Consider the following 16,494-nt stretch of genomic DNA (forward strand, 5'->3'; position numbering starts at 1 on the left):
GTGTGCGTCTGTGTCCAAATTTCCCCTTTTTATAAAGACACCAGTGATACTGGATTATGGCCTCATTTAAAATTCAACCCATTGTGCTGTCAGTAATCATAGTGCCAATATGGTACCCACGGTCCTCCTGTGCTTGACCTGAAGACAGGGTTGGATTCTCCATTGTCCAGATGCTCCAGGGCCTCGATGTTGCTTTCTTGATTTTGGGGTCATTTGACAGAACTACCCACAGCCAAGTCTCTGCCACCCGAGCAGGCTAGGGTGGGGAAAAAAAAGAGATTCTGATCTCTTTATTACTTTATTACTTGGTGCAAAAATTATAAGCCCTTCGTGCCATCCAGTAATTGTTTTCCATTATTTGAGACATTGAGGGGTACTCTCCATCTTATTCTTTTGTATCAGCAAAGCAAGAACACGAGCATGCGTTCTAAACAAAGAGCAGCTTTCAAGCAGGGAATTTGTGGTCTTCCAAGTTACCCCTTCTCTGGGAAGCATCCTTTGCTGGAGAACAATAGATATTAGTCACAGTCTGTTAATTCCCCCTCTTTCCCAGGAGGAGGAGATTACGTCCACAGCACTGTTGGGGAGTTTCAGAGCCTATGTTAAGAGTTTTCCATAAGGAGCTTCTGTAACACCAAAGGAGGCGTTCTAGGCGACCTCAAGAAGGGGGGTCTCTTAGTTTATCCAGGCCTTCGCCCTCCCCACCCCCACCAAAGTATTACTTACCTAGGGGCCAGGGAGTGAGTGGCAGGTCTGTGGGAAGAGCCATTCTCACTGTGCGTGTGTGTCGTGCAGACACCAGCTGGAGACGCCGGGACATTACTCTCATCTGGCAGCATTCTACGAGGACAAGAAGGGGGTGCTCTGCGCCAGTCCGGGGAGCGGTGGCAGCCTGCCCCCTGTCTACTGGCTGCCTTCCATCCACCGATACATGTACCCCGAGATGAAGGTAGGTCAGCCAAACTCTCTCACAGCCCTGGACTTAGGTCTGGGGACAGCAGTTGTTGATTATTGTTTTAATGAATAAGGAAATTGTGTCTTGGGCTGATGCCCAAATTCTGCTTTTGATAGAATAGGATTGTAACCTAAGCATTTGATTCTTTTAAAACATAAGGCAAGTTATCTTAAACTAATATGCTTTCTAATACTTCTATAATCATGGTGCAAAGCCGTATTGATAGGCCAGTTGTGGTGGACTCCAGGGGGGGATGAGGTGGACCTGATTCTAGCGATTGCTTCAGGTAGTTTAAAGGCAGACATTTGAACTAAAGATGAAGAGTTTGAGCAGTTAAGATATTTCTTAGTTACAGTAGTTTTGGTTTTCCTTTATTGTGTATTTTTTTCTGAAGTACTTTGTAAATACTAGAATATGTTTATTTACCATTAACAAAACACCCAGCCAAGTGTTAGGCGTTGGGAGGGTACAAAGATCACTCCTCCTCCTCCTCGTTTTTCCCCCATCCCCCCTCCTCCATCGTCCTCTTCCTCTTTCCCATCTCCCGTCCCCTACAGGTGGTCGCAAGATACTTAAGTGGAAATTTCAGGCTCCCTGGTAGAGAAATTATGCCATGAGTTCTAGAGAACTCTGGGAAAGCATCTTGGAAGAGGAGTTGGTCCTTGAAGTATTTGGCTGGGGGAAAGTGAGGGAAGCTAGTTCCAGACTGAGGGAAGGCATGAGCAACAGTGGGGACCATGGTCCATCACTTTGTCAGCACCTTCTGTGAGTTAGACATTCTGCTGGCTATTTATCAGTACCTGTTGCAGCACTCTTTAAAGTGGATTTTTTTTTTTTTTTTTTTTTTTTTTTTTACAGATAAACCAGTTGAGGTTTATAAAGGTTCAGTGACTTGGTTAAGACCTTATAGCTAGTAGGAGATAGAGCCAGGATGTAAACACAGGCCTGATGCCAAGGTCAGTGCTCACTCCTTACCCCACTTCACTGCCTTTGTGAGGTCGTGGGCGTGAGAAAGCACAGGGCAAGTTCATGGGATGTGAGCAGAATAGTTTGACTGGGATTGAATTTCAACGTCAGCTGGCCAGGAGAGAAAGGATTGGAACAATAGGTTGGAATCAGATTGTAGAGACTCTTAGATACTAGACAATGGAATTTGAACCTGAATAAGTACCAGTTAGGGTCTTGTTAGGAAAACACAAACTATGTGAGATATGTCAATACAGGGAATTGGTAATACAGGAATTGGAAAACCAAAGGCACAGAAAGGTAACAAGATAACCTAAACACTAGAAATACAGACAGTGGCTACCACCCTGTATTAGTTTTATCTGTTGCTGCATCACAAATTGCCCCCAAATTAATGGTTTAAAACAGTACATATTTGTTTCTGTGAGTCAGGGATCCAGGCATGGCTTAGCTGGGTCCTCTGCTTCATGGTCTCTCATGAGATTGCAGTCAAGGTTGGAGTCTTATCTGAAGGCTTGACTGGGGAAGTATCCACTTCTGAGCTCACGTGGTTGTTGGAAGGATTGAGTTCCTTGAGGGCTGTTGGACTGAGTGCCTTGCGGACTATTTGTTGCCCCCAGTGGGTCTCTCCAACATGATGGCTTGCTTCAACAAAGCCGACAAGTGAAAAAGACTGTTAGCGAGATGCAAGTCATAATCCTTTGTACCTAACTGTGGAAGTCACAGCCCTGCAATGTTGCTGTATTCTGGTGGTTAAAAGCAAGTTACTCAAGAGGAAGAAGGAGTTGCATAAGGCCATAAACACCAATAGGTGGGGGGCGTCCATGGGGGTTTGGAGGCTGCCTGCCACGTGCTCCCGGGGCTGGAGTAACAAAGAGGGGAAAGTGACATTATCACAACCGCAGGAGCTGGGGGAGGGGCCCTGCACAGCAGGCGCTCAGACCGCTGGCACTTTGCACCTGCAACGTGTTAAGAAATTTTAAGTATATAGTTCGGTGAATTTTTTACAAAGTGAACACATACATAAAGAAAAATTTCAAATAAGCTTATAAAGTAGAAGTCAGATTTAAGACTGTTACAGAGGGAAAAAAAAAAAAACCTGGAAAGTGAGAGGAAGGCAGGATCGCAGTCTCTCTGAGAGGCCCAACAGTGGCTGGTAAATGTTCCCCCAGGGAAATGGGAAAGTGGGAGAGAGACAGAAATGGGGGGACTGAGCCCCAGAAGCAGATGAATTTCCTAGGGGGATACAGGTGAAAGGTGAGGGACGAAGCGTGAACCCCGAGGGGCCTGCCAACAATGGTGAAGGAACAGGAAGAGGAGAGTGTACCTGGCATGAAAGGGCATAGGGAAAACAGAGGTGGGAACTGTGCAAGTCAAGGGAAGAAGCTACAAGGCCGCGAGAAGGGAAATGGCTTGGAGCGAAAGCAGGAGAAATGTCGGTGGCGCTGTGCAGCTGGACAGGAGAAGGGTCGAGGCGCAGCCTGTGGGGCCCCCTCTCTCCGAAGTGAGGAGGGCCCCTCGCCGGGCCCAGGAGGGGCTGCTTCTCGTACCTACAGTCCCCCGCCCCCCCCACCCCCATCGCAGCTCATATCAGCCTGGCCTTTACGGGCTTGTGCACCCGCCTCTGCCGCCAGCCTGTAAACTGTGCCAGGGCAGGGCCTGGCCTTCTGTTCATTGTGGGAACCAGACTGCTTAGCTCAGGGCACAAAGCGAGCGCGTGGGAAATGCTTCTTGCCAGAAGGCACACGTGTCCATGAATGAATGAATAAATAAGTACAGGCAGAATTGAGGACTGATGGTTTGCTCTAGGGTTCTAGGGCCCAGGATACATTTGGACAAAACCCTGCCAGGCCTTTGTGCAGGAGAAGCACACGTTTAGGGCGTGAAGATAAGCAGAGTGGGCGCTGAGAAGAACCTGAGGGGCTTTGGCTCTGTTCTGTCTGGTTGGCGGGTGGAGGCCGGCGGGGGCTGAGGTGGAACAGTCAGGAGGAGGGAGGGAAGCAGAGGATGCGAGGCTTTCATGAGAGAGTGTGATTGGAGGCCGTGAGCAGCCATGGTCTCGCGCTGCCCCTCCTCCCCGAGAGTTGGGACATGGTGGCAAAGGAGTGGCAGAGGGCAGGCGGGGCCCCTCGGGGACAGCCCTTCCGCAGGCATGGGGCGGGGGTTGGCTGTGGTGCGGGGTGATGCCTTGGGTAGGGAAGCCCTCTCGCCGGTGGTCCAGAGGAGGCGGGCTGGTGGACTGCTGCGGCCACCCTGGGGCTCGGGTGGCCGTGCCCCAGAGGGCTGCCAGGTGTCACACCCAGCGCGCGGCCTTGGTGCCGGTGGCAGCTGCCTCCAGAAGTGCTCTCACCTGCATCCCGAACGGCTGAAGAGCAGTATCACTTCTGATGCTTTAGCGTGAAGTGACCTTCCAGAAGGCTCACAAAGCACCTGCCTTGAAGCCTCATGTCTCGTCGGCGACAGTTGTTGCTGCTGCATGTGGCTTTTCCCACGTGCCAAGGGTTCCACACGGTTTTTCTCAAATGGTCCTTCTAGCCAGACGAAGGATGCGACAGCGGTCTCCCTATTTTACAGATGAGGAAAGTGAGCCCAAAATGCTGGCTGGCTTTCCCGAGGCTTCCCTGTGAGTAGAGGGCAGAGCAGGACTGGCCCCCAGCGTTCCCTGGGTCAGAGCTCGAGCTCTTGACCCCGGGATGCGCCTTGGCGGCAGGGTCCCGGGAGGCGACCCTCAGGGTTGAGGGCTCCTCACATCCCGCACTGAGAGGAGGCGGGGGTGGGGTGAGGTGCAGGGGCTTGTGTCGGGGAGCCCCGTGGGGTAGCCCGTCATCTGTGCCCGCACGTCACCGCGCACGGGGGCCGGGTCCCTGTACGTTTGGGGTCTCACCCGGGACTTGCCCGCACGTCACCTCGCACGGGGGCCGGGTCCCTGTACGTTTGGGGTCTCACCCGGGACTTGCCCGCACGTCACCTCACACAGGAGCCGGGTGCCTGTACATTTGGGGTCTCAGCTGGGACTTGCCCGCACGTCACCGCGCACGGGAGCCGGGTGCCTGTACGTTTGGGGTCTCACCCGGGACTGTCAGGCCATCCTTTTCTTCCTTCCGGTGCTCAGTCGTGTTGGGAGCTGAACTTTCTCACTGAGGTGTCCGTCACCTCGGAGAGACTCTCCGAAGTTACGTCCAGCTTCGCTTCCTCTGCACGGCTTCCCCCGGGGAAAGTAGTTTAATGATCCCTAAACTCACACTTCAGTGTATCAGGGGAGCTGTTGAATGATGGACCTCTAGTTTAAAGATAAGACTTTCAAAGTGAAAAATACCATTGTACGTGGAAGTAACCATCCCTTATTGTATCTGTTTGGTGGTACCTTGTTTTTTTTGTTGTCGTTGTTGGCCGGGGAAGGGGTGGTTAGTGCACACCTGTATTGAATAGTTTTCGCAATATTTCTAACAAGTTGTTCCCCTCCCACCCCCTTTTAATTTTTTCAGATCACACACCCAGCTGGCTGCATGTCTCAGTTTATTAAGTTCTTTGGGGAGCAGATCCTTATCCTTTGGAAATTTGCCTTACTTCGAAAGCGCATTTTGATATTTTCTCCCCCTCCAGTGGGCGTTGTATGCTATAGAGGTAACTAGAAGCCAAAGTCAGGGACTCTTCCCAAGTTCTCTGCAACAGAAACTGCCCCAGTCTTTCCAGTGTTGACCAAGGCCAGAAGGGATTGAGCCATATGAGGGCCTCGGGGGTTTTAGGCCTGGGAGTGACACAATTGGATTAGTATTGTGGAATGTGGACTCTGGCGGTACGTAAGACGATCAGGTAACACTTCAGTAGTCTGGTGAGGGAGAAGGGTCTGGATTAAAGCAGAGAGGATGGATGCTTGATATGTTTAAGAGAGAAACCTGACAAAGTCTGGCATCTGGGTGTAAGGTGCTGATGCATGTGAGGTAACGGAGGAAGAATCTAGGATGCCGAGGACAGTGAGGCCACCAGGCGGGGGACCGAGGAGGAGCAGGTGGGGGGCAGCGTGACAGAGTTACCTTGGACATGATGAGTTGCTGCTCTGAGGCCTTCTCGAGCGGTACTCTAGGCACTGCTACAGTTGGGTCAGGACCTTGGGGGACACGCTGGGCCAGAGAGACAGACCTGGGGGTGGCACAGAGGCCGAGCTGATAGCCGGGGGCGGGGGGGTGACGTCATCTGGGGAGAATGTGAGGAGGGACGTCCCAGCGTGTAAGATGCGGGCCCGCGAGGTGAGCCAGTGAAGGCGGAAGGCAGAGGGGGTGTAGGCGTGCAGTCAGAAGAGGGGAGGGGACCAGGAGACGCGGGGCTCGCGGTGGGTAAGAGTTCTGAGAAGGGAGAGGGTCAGCAGCGCCAAATGCTAAGCAGGACCTCGAGAGACGAAGACTGAAACGTGTCCGTTGGGTTTGAGCGCCTTGGAGGAGCTGACAGCTCCGAGAAGCCGGCCGGCAGGCTGGGAGGGAGGGGCCGCAGGGGCCCGGGCGGCCTCACCCCCGCTGTCCCCGCAGTGTACTGCTGCTGCTGCCTGGCCAACGTCTCCCTGCCGGGCATCGGGGGCACCGTTCCCGAGTCCAAGCCTTTCTTCTACGTGAACGTGGCCGACATCCAGAGCCTGGAGGTGGAGGTGTCCTACGTGGCCTGTGAGTACGGGGCCCGCCCCATCCTGCCCGCACGTCCCTGGCGGGGTCGCCCGGGGCCCCGATTTCCCGGCAGGGTCGGGCTGGTTCCCTGTAGGGCCGTCCTCCGGGGTCCTGCCGCCTGAACCCCAGCTCCCGCAGGCACCACCGAGAAGATTTTTGAGGAGAAGCGGGAGCTGTACGACGTCTATGTGGACAACCAGAATGTGAAGACGCACCACGACCACCTGCAGCCGCTGCTGAAGATCAACGGTGCCGACCGGGAGAAGTACCGGCGGCTCAACGAGCAGAGGTAGATGAGAGCCCGGGGCTGGGGTGCCGCCCTTGTCGGGACAGCCGGGGGGCTCGCATCAAGCCCGCCTGCCGCCCCTTCCCTCTGGGCACATTTCTGCCCCTCTGCCAGGAGCCGGGGTTGAGGAAGCTCCCAGCATATAGTGATGGGCAGCAGGCATGTGTGGGGTGACTCCTTTCTGGCGGCCTCTGGAATCTGTGAAGCCCGAGGAAGCGTGTTGGTATCAGTGGCGAAATAAATGACCTCATCACGTCATCCCTATTTTATGACAGTTAGGAAAGGTGGTCACTTGAGTGGGATTACACGGGGCAGAACCAGCCCTGAACTCCAAGCCCTGTTGATCTTTGCTGCTGCCGCTCTCCCTGCCTTTGGACGGGGGCCGGGGTGCGTGTGTCACCCTGGATCAGCCTCCTCCCTGGGAGGCGGTGGCCCGTGCAGATGCCTGGCCGGTGACCTAGCCCATTGCTGGGGTCCTTGTAGCTGCGCCAGAGGCTGACGGTCGTCTCCCCCCCGGCAGGCAGATGCTGTTGTATTCCCAGGAGGTAGAAGACGATTATAACCCTTGTGAAGAGGACCTCTTTGTGCTGTAAGTCGGCCCAGGCGGCGGTCGTGGGCCTCCCCGTGGGTCCCTTAGCACTAACGGCTTTAGCCTGGATCCCTCCCGTGTTACCTGCTGCAGCCCAAGGATGCCCTTTATTGCCACCAAGGGCACTTCGAGCTGGGCTCCACACAGAGTCAACCTGAGCCCCAAAATGCTGTTAGGGGGACCCAGAAAAGTTAAAGCAGCAGGGGAAGGTTATTAAGAGAAAATGGGAGTCCCCGCAGTTGTCTTCCTGTTGGGCATTTACATCCAGATGTCTGCTGCATAGGAGCTCTGTGTGTCCCTCAGGATGCAGGGACTTCTCATTCCATTGCTTCCTTTGAATAGAGCAGTTCCTTGTACTGAGTATTATGGGATAATCAGAAACTTAACTCTTGAATTGAAAGACATTTCTTTCCTTCAGAGCTGTTGGTGGTCAGGGTGGGAGCCATGGCCTTTATACCTCGTTGCATTGATCTCATTCATAAGCAGCTGTGTGAAATAGTGCTCAGTGATAAGAACAGAATTGTAATTGAACCAGAAACAATTTTCCCAGCTTCCGGCTTGGTCTTCCTACCCCGCCTCCTGGGATGGGGGTGGGGAATAGCACTTGCAGTTAGAACTGTTTCTGGCTTTGATATTGGCTTTGATAATTCAACAAAGGTACAGTACTTTGATTCTAATAAAGTATACTTTCTAATGCATACATGCTGTTTAGCTGTAAAAGTATCTGGGAACTGAGCAGAGAACCAGCAGTCTCATCAAGGCTTGACAGTCTATTGAATCTGAAATTCCAGAGCGCCCAGAGCTGCTTTGGGCACTAGGCACCTTGCTCTATGCAACACAGCTGAAAAGTCTAGACAGTTAATGCCTTTTCTGACTACAGTTCATATATTCATGCAGTACTGTAAGTTTGCGACATTCAAATCATGCTCTGTGCATAATTAAAACAAAAAAAGCAATCGAAAGAACCCAGCTGCGTACAGATGGTGGTGAGCTATGGCGATATCGGTCCCTCCAGGCTGACTCCCCTTCCTCCTTCACTGCCCGCTCCAGCACGGCTGGCTTCAGGTTGCCCCGTGCCCGCCCCGGTGCCTCTGAGCTCCACCTTTTCTGTGTGGGTACCTCAGGGGCTGGAGAGCCAATTCAGAGCCCTTCTCTGCCTCTAGGAAGGCTCACCTCCTGCTGCCGGCTCTAATTACCCATCCAGGGCTTTGAAGGTGAATTTCACTTTCTCACATAAAGTCTTGACCTCAGAACTGCATTATCAGTTTTTTTGGTTTTGTTTTCTGTCCTTCTCTTCCCTTTATGACTAAGCAGAAAGAGAGGAACAAAGTTTATGGGGGCCTCTCCCTACAGCTGTGTTTAAACCCCTAGTGACCTCCCTCTCAACAGGAAAATAAATTTTTGGCAGTCAGGTCGTCAGTTGCTTAGAGATTTTGCTCATCATACCATGGTTAATGCCAGTTCTTTGCTGACCTTAGCGGCACTTGAATAACCGTTTAACTTTTATCCTGTTTTCTTCTTTTAAAAGATATGTCTGAGTTTTGAAACCATTTAAAAGTATATCAAGCAAAGCAGTGTAGTTTTGGTTCCCCATGTGCGGCTTACTTGGTGAGCTTTCGTGTCTTTTCTGCCCTCCCTTTCCCACGTCTTGTCTTGTGAATGCAGGTTTTTCCTAGAGCAAAACAATCGGATATTTCAGACTTTGCTGGAGGTGTCCGCCAGTCAAGACAAAACTCTGACAGCTGAGCATGCCCGGGGCATGGGTCTAGACCCCCAAGGAGACCGGAGCTTTCTTATGGACCTGCTGGAGGCCTACGGCATCGATGTCATGTTGGTCATTGACAACCCCTGTTGCCCATAGGAAGGATGAGTTCACCCAGGCCCCAGATGGCCTGATTTTTAATTAAGTTGACACAAAGGAACACTGTTTATACTTCCAACAAATGTAACTTTTGCATCTCCTTCCCTCCCTCCCAAGAGGTAAGATGAGAGCACCTTGGTTTTGTAGGTCGTTGGAAGCTACCACCTTCAGAGCTGCCGCTGGTGTGGTCTTAGGAGTTATCAAAGCAGATGCTCTCATTGCCTTGTTGAGGGACTTGAGGAGATGGGGCGAAGACCGCATATCACCAGGAGCGGGCCGAGCTCTGGAAACGTGGGGCTGGGCTGCTGAGAAAGTCTGTCTGGTCTTTGTCGCTTGACATATCAAGAATAAGAGAACTCTCCAGTGTGGCTTTGGGTCCACCTGCCCGAAGCAGAAGCTAGACCAGGTGGCTTTTCAAGGTTATTTTAATCAGTTCTGGAAGTCTAGTCTTGGGATCAAATCCCTTTTCCTATTTATTAGAGTAAATCTGTGTTTTCTCTGTTCACGTAGGTAAGAGACTTCAAAGAGGGACAAAGGATATTTCTGTCACCAAGTATGAGCTTCTCTAAGGACAGATGACAGGGAGAGGTTGCTTCTCAGTCACCTGAGAACTAAAATTGTAGAATGAAGCTTGAAACCTTTCTCTGAGTGAGTTAATGGTGGCCACTCCACGTAATAGTCCTTTTTCTCTGAATCCCCTTTTCTTGGGACGGGCTGGCAGATTCCTTCGGGCCGATGTTAACAAGAGTGTGTACCAGTTTGGAGCCCTCGTAAACAAACTTCTCTTTAGCAGAGATGACATTTGTCGAGCTAAGTAATTGGGACCAGAGATGTACAGGTTTGTTAGCGAGCAAACGTGGCAGTCCCTCCACCCAGGAAAGTAGTTGGGAACCCTGAGTGTGAGCGATGAGCTCCTCTGCTTTGCTCTGGAACGTTCTGACCTGGGACAGCTCCTGTCGGCCCTGCCTGTTCTCTTTGGCTGGGGCGTTCAGTGGATGCCAGCTTAGGTGAGATGGCCACAGTTTGTTAGCCAGAGAAGCTAGCTCCTGGAGTAGCGTTTAGGTCTTTTGGGTCTGTTTAGGATTTTGACGTGGGATCCTGGGTTGTTGGTGACAGATAACTTCTTGCCCTTCACCATTCCTGCCTGGCTCTGTTATTGGAAAAACCATCAGTATATCCATGTCTGGGACCAAGTTCCAGCCAGGCAAATGTACACAGCAGAGAGAAAAAACTTCCAAATAGATGGATCACATGTCTTATCTCAAGACTAGCTTTATAGGGCTTATTGCTTTATTTAAAAATATTTTCACTGTAGCTCCTTGACATGGAATTCAAGACTAAAGAAATTCACATGTGGAAATGCAAACAGACATTGATTAATCAAGGTAGCATCTTTTATGTAAGTATATAAGTTTGGGCATTGAATTGTAAACTGTACACTTTTCTCCTCTGTGGGTTTAGCCTTCATTTCAGTAATACATATGTTTACAAAAGAAAAAAAGAATCTGTGTTTAGAAGCTGAAGCTTCAAAGCTTCCTGGAAGAGTGACTGTCTCCTCTTGCCCCTGGAGAAGAAGCGGCCTTTCTAACTTGGGTCAAGTTATGGTTACTTTTATACTTTTAGTGGTATCTGAAGGTTCAAGGCTTTCTAAGTTGGGGGTGGGTGGTCAGAAGTAGGGGTGGGCGTAAAAGGGACGGTCAGATTCTCGTGGAGGACACAGGCAGACCCCCTTTCTGTGCAACTGGGGAATTTTTTGGGAGAATACTCTTTTTAAGCACTTCTGCCCCAGAGGCCTTCTGCGTGTGAACGCTTTTGTTTTTGTGGTATTGTAACTCCAAGCTCAGACGTGCTGATGTAAAGGTAGTAGGATGAAGATGAGATTCCTGTATTTCCCTTTGAATGGTGGGCCTAGGCTTCTGTGCTCCTTTTAGCTCCCTGCCGTCCTAGGCAGCTGTCCCTCTGGCATCTCTGTGTGTCCCCCCGATGCTCACGCAGAGGTCTGGGCTGGGGGTGGTCCTGGGAGGGGTGCACCCATGAGGCAGTGCCACTCTGAGGTCATACGCACCCTGGGCTCGGCTGACCTTGAAGAGGAAACCCAAGAATCGGTTCTTCCCTGCATTGCCAGCTTCCTGGGCGGGTGGTGGGGTGGGGTGGGGGGCAGGAGTCTGGTGCAGCGCCCTCTGCTGGGCTGGCCAGCGCGCTCTTGCCCTGTAGTTACCCTTGTCACTGCCTGTGGTCCCCCAAGGATGCAGATGTGGAGCCTTTTGCTTCCGAGGTCAGAGATCACCGTTTGAAGGCTCCCGCCTTCTCCCTGATCGCTCAGGTGAGCAGTACCCACAGCATCACTTGCTGCCAGGTCTCGGAAAGGGGACTTCGTTGGTGAGGTACCAGGCAAGACTCCCTGCACAGGGACGGCAGAAGCTAGAAGCCACACAGACCTGCTTTTGTGTCACTGTGGAAGTATTTTCTGAGAAACCATCTGCTTTTGTTTGGAAGCTTTGGAGAATGTCCCTCTTCCCTGTCCTCCGTAGGGACAGGGCTTACTGTTATTACTGTGACCTTCTGGAGCAGGTTGGGAACCTCGGGTATGTTGACTGATGGTGGCCTTCTGTCCCTCTAGACTCTTGGACCACCTCCCTCCCTCCCCACCGCCCACCGCGCCAGCTGGCTTGGTCCTGCTGGGGAACTTTAAGCCTGATCTAACGCCAAGCTGTGAGCCACGTCCTAACTTGGAAACACTGCTGACCTGAGACACGGGGGCTGCCAGGTCATCCCTGAGTCAAGTTAGAAGAAATTCTCGGTGGCGAGAGTCTTTGTGGGACCTAGAATCCAGGCTCCGGGTTTGTTGATGTCTGTAAGATACGACAGAGTTCTGGTAAAATGGATTTTTCACTTGTGCAGGCTGGGCCGATGGTACCATTCAGCATTTGGGACAATGTCCAGTTGTCCTCTGGATTAGGACTCTTCAGGAGTCAGAAATGGTAGGACCTGTCTTTCACCAGACCAAAAAGTATGGGCCAAATAATAGTTTAGAATTAGCTTTGGCTTTTGCTAAGCATGAAGCACTCCTTAGGCCTGGTGTAGATCCCTTCTAATGTAAGTGCCTGTACAGTCCTCAGTGAGTTATGATTGCTGTGCATCAGCAGGCATTTGTCTCCGGTAGCCATCATTCATCCTGGCATCATGTCTTCCATTTGGCTGGAGATGGGAAGTTAAATTCATTGATATATTGATAGAAATAATTTAGCATAGGAATTTGCATTTATAACTTACCTTGTTTTGTCCCACGTGAAAATCAAGATGGGAAATTTAAGTATAGCACAGGGTGCAGATAATTCTCAATACCACGTGTGAAGATTCATTTATCAGTGTAACTACCTATGATATTTTAGCTAGAAGATAAAGATAAATGAAATCATAGCTGAATCACTGTTTTTCATTCTGGTGGTTATGAGGATGAACTTGCTATTTGTCTTGATACACTGAAAGCCCTTCAAACGCAATAAAAAGATAAGATTATTCACCTTTAAACCGAGGCCTTTGGGGAACCTTTTGTAAAGGGCAGTGATGAGTTAACCTTTTAACGGCAGTACAGCAACCCTCCAGGAAGAGGCGGGGACCTCAGGGACTGTTTGTTTTGTTTTGTTTTAAATGAAACTGCAGAGCCCAGGGAATGAATTGAGGTGCTTTCTCCACTCCCAGGACGGATCATACTTGCAGAGGTAGAGGAGGGGGAGGGCGCTGCTGAATAAAATAAGACAGTGAACTTGCTTTGGTGTGATGACAGTTCTCAAACAGGCAAGGTTAGTACGGGGACCAGCGTGTCTCACATGGGCTTTCGTCTCCCCGTTAGGTTCCTGGCTGGTGGGCTCAGACTCTGTGAAAGGGCCAGTCCTCGGGTCTTTTCCCTGCATTCCTGCGGTACTTAGTGCCCTGCCGTGAGGATCGTGCACCTGGGGCTCACTTCAGCAGGCCAGTCCGTCCCCTCTCGTTTCGGGAAAGCCCTTTTGTGATTCAGGTAGGGGAAGAGGAGTTCAGGGCTCCTTTTACTCCCAAGTCGTGGATTTTTAATATTCCATTTGTATACCAATATACCTCTGTTCCCCGGAGCTACTGGGGTGCAGAGTGCTGTGGAAAAAGGCTAACTGTGAATTTAGTTCATGTTTTTCTTATAAGAAATGGAAGTTTATTTTTATATTGATATTACTATGTGATGAATTGAGTATGCAGATGTTGGAAGGAAATTTCAAAACTATAATCCTAGAAGAAACGGGCAGTATTGCAATTTGGAAGCAGCTGAGACCCCATAAGAGTTTTGTTATTTAAATGTTTTGGTGAGTGAATAAGGACTGTCCTGTGAAATCTAACAAACAGCCTCTTGAGATGAAGTTGACAGTCCGATGGAGGAGGACACACAGTCACCAGCCTTAAGTGAGACTCTTGTGTGAACGGGGGTGAATGTGATCACGCTGATTACCAGGCCTCTTAGCTGGAGGGAGATGGGAGGCAGGGGTAGTTTTACAACTGGCACTTTGACTCATTTGTGGCGCTGGAACACAGGGGCCATTTGGTGAAACTGCACATTTAGAAAGGAAGTAAGAATTTTCCAGAGCTAGAAAGAGAAATGATGGAGAAGTAAAGCCCTGCTTTCATCTCTTTAGCATTTATTCTAGAAGCTCAGCGTAGTGGGCTTTTAGAGGTAATAGGATCTAAATTCAGAAAATTTATTTAACTACCATAGAAGGATAGGTATGAATTACCTCTGTTTGCTGTGGAATGCCTCTTTAGACTAATGGTACATCTACTTTGCTTTCTAAGGACAGTTGGGGGATGCAGGGGTGGGGTGTAGGGTATTATGAACTAGCCGGAGATGATCCACAAAATGAAAAATCCACACACAGGTCACTGAGTTCACTGGTTGTTAACATACACCATTGACATTGGAGTGAAAACTCCTTCCTTTGGCCAAATCAAGCAAAGATAAAAGTCTCAAAAAATTTTGAAGGCAGCATCAGGAAATGCATTTCGGTCTAGCCCTCCAAGACCAGTGAGGAAAGCTGTAGATTCTGTGCTTTTGAACAGACTAGGTAGGAGACTTTAGGGGTACGGAGTAGAGGAAAAACAAAACTAACCTCCTTTGTTTATCCCAAGCTTGTTGGCTAAATTTTTTTATAGGTCTGAGAGAGAAACCTTTTCTGAAAAAGAAATAGTTGTAAGCCTTGGGAAAAGCTCTGTTTTTTCCAAATTAGGATCAGCATAGTCTCCCTGTCACCTTAAATGTCAAACCCCTATTTTGATTAATGCCCCAGTTTAAGAGTTACAGCAATAAGAGAAACGGAATGTTTTTGTTTCAAGTATTTACCTCATAGTATGAAATTAGTAAGACAGTTCATAGATCTCACCCTGAATATACTGCATCTGGGTATGTTGTTCTGTCTTTTCAATGGTGATCATTTTAAAGGCCTAAAGGAAGCTGGGGTTCATCCCGAAGAGTAAATGTTTCTTGAATTGATGTTGTTCTGTGGTACAAATAACATCTGTGTATATCATATGTGTATATATCTGAACCAAGTTGTATGCAGAGAGGTTGATATATTTACAGAAAACAGTTTTTACAATTAAAATTCACATTTTAACATGAACATGTGTGCTGCAGTCCTTCACTTGGTCCAAGAAACGTGGTTTGTGGTAGGAAGGAGCAACAGCCCCAGGCACGAGCAGAATCCATGGCGCTCAACACCGACCTCACTTACGGTGATGACGGAAGAAACCAGAGCTGGTGCCTGTCCTTGAGGCCATGGTCTGGATACACATTCTCCAGGTAATGAAACCAAAGTTGGAAATAACCATCCCCATTCCATCAGAAAAGCCAGGACTGTGCACCCTCCATCATACCAGACAACTTCTGGAGAAGGACCCCATGGAGACCAAAGCTTTTTTGTTTCACATCTTCCTCCTACTAAAGTTTACTTTAAAACGTTATATACTGAGACACACACACACACACACACAAATATTTTATTTTTAACCTTCTGGGGAGTTTTACTTATTTTAAGGCAGTATAGACTCAATTCCTAACATTGTTAGCTCTGTGTTCCAAGCCAGGCTCCTACCTTCCAAGTGACATGACCATATATTACCTATTTCCTAGGGTTGTGAGAACACAGCTAATCAGTCGCATGTGTAAAGCACTGGCACATAGTAATTACAACCATGCATACAAATCGGCCATGGGGTTAAGCAAAAGGCTTTATACTAAACTATATTTAATATAAAATATCTGCTCTGTTTTTAATAGAAATACTCTTGGTTTTTGAGTGAAATTAGTCTGACAAAAGGTTTGTACTAAACAAGAAGGGGGGACTCGGGTTCTCCTCGGACCCCTCAGCATTCCAGGTCTAGCTGGCGAGGGTCTCTCGTAGCTGCTGAAACATCCTTTACGTGGACCTCATATGGAAGGACAACAGAAAGGCGGCAGTAGATGACAAGGTAACCATGTTCTCAGTAAATAGTCTGAATCAAGAAAACAAAATTTGAACTAGGACATATTTACATTTAAAAATGACTAAAAAATACTAATCTGAATTAAATATCCTTCCCCAATCATATGTTCCATTATTTCTATGGAAAAATTAGAATCACTAAAACACATACATGCTGGTAGCCAAGATTCTGTGCGGGTCTTTTGCACTCTATTATAGAAGCAATATATGCAGATTCTCTTGGCTTATGCAGACTGTATTTTCTTACACCACAGCTCTCCCTCTCCCTTCTGGGGGCAGCATGGAGTGGCTGCTGCTTAGACCGCATGTTGGGACCTGCCTGCTTTTCGTTTTGTTGCTTTCGCAAAAGCACAGCTTTTAACACCACTCTGAAGAACACAGAGGTAAACAGGTAAGCATTCTTTTATGGGCTTTTCCGTCATGGTCTTTTCATAGCTGCTTTATAATCCTTTAAGCGTTGGTCTTCACTCTCCAGGGGGCTCGTGGGTGCAGGCATGTGCGCTGCCCTAAAACTGATCTACCCGAGGGTGACCCAGCCAGTTCTCCTTCCCCTCTTCCCCCTTGTGCAATTTTTCTTCCTCTTTACAAAAAGAAAACCTTACGTCTCATCCAGCTTACTGTGGTGCACTGCTCTCTGGAATATAAAAACCTCAGGGGCACCAGAGTGATTATTGTGCCT

The 16,494-nt window shown here is 49.3% G+C and overlaps 1 protein-coding gene across 7 annotated transcripts in view; it reads left to right on the top strand.

Annotated features, from left to right (window-relative positions):
• DENND11 (DENN domain containing 11) overlaps positions 1-14,797 on the top strand; it is a 61,763-nt gene extending 46,966 nt beyond the window's left edge. For all 7 annotated transcript variants that reach the window (XM_007177025.3, XM_057550269.1, XM_057550267.1 and 4 more), the window contains 6 exons: positions 796-949; positions 5,407-5,545; positions 6,445-6,576; positions 6,715-6,865; positions 7,383-7,451; positions 9,117-14,797. In XM_007177025.3, coding sequence (XP_007177087.2) covers positions 796-949; positions 5,407-5,545; positions 6,445-6,576; positions 6,715-6,865; positions 7,383-7,451; positions 9,117-9,312 — 841 coding nt within the window. In that variant the 3' untranslated portion in view covers positions 9,313-14,797. The remainder of the gene's footprint in view (positions 1-795; positions 950-5,406; positions 5,546-6,444; positions 6,577-6,714; positions 6,866-7,382; positions 7,452-9,116) is intronic.
• The last annotated feature ends 1,697 nt before the right edge of the window (positions 14,798-16,494 follow it).

The sequence above is a fragment of the Balaenoptera acutorostrata genome, chromosome 7 (genome assembly GCF_949987535.1).
Source record: "Balaenoptera acutorostrata chromosome 7, mBalAcu1.1, whole genome shotgun sequence".
NCBI lineage: Eukaryota > Metazoa > Chordata > Mammalia > Artiodactyla > Balaenopteridae > Balaenoptera > Balaenoptera acutorostrata.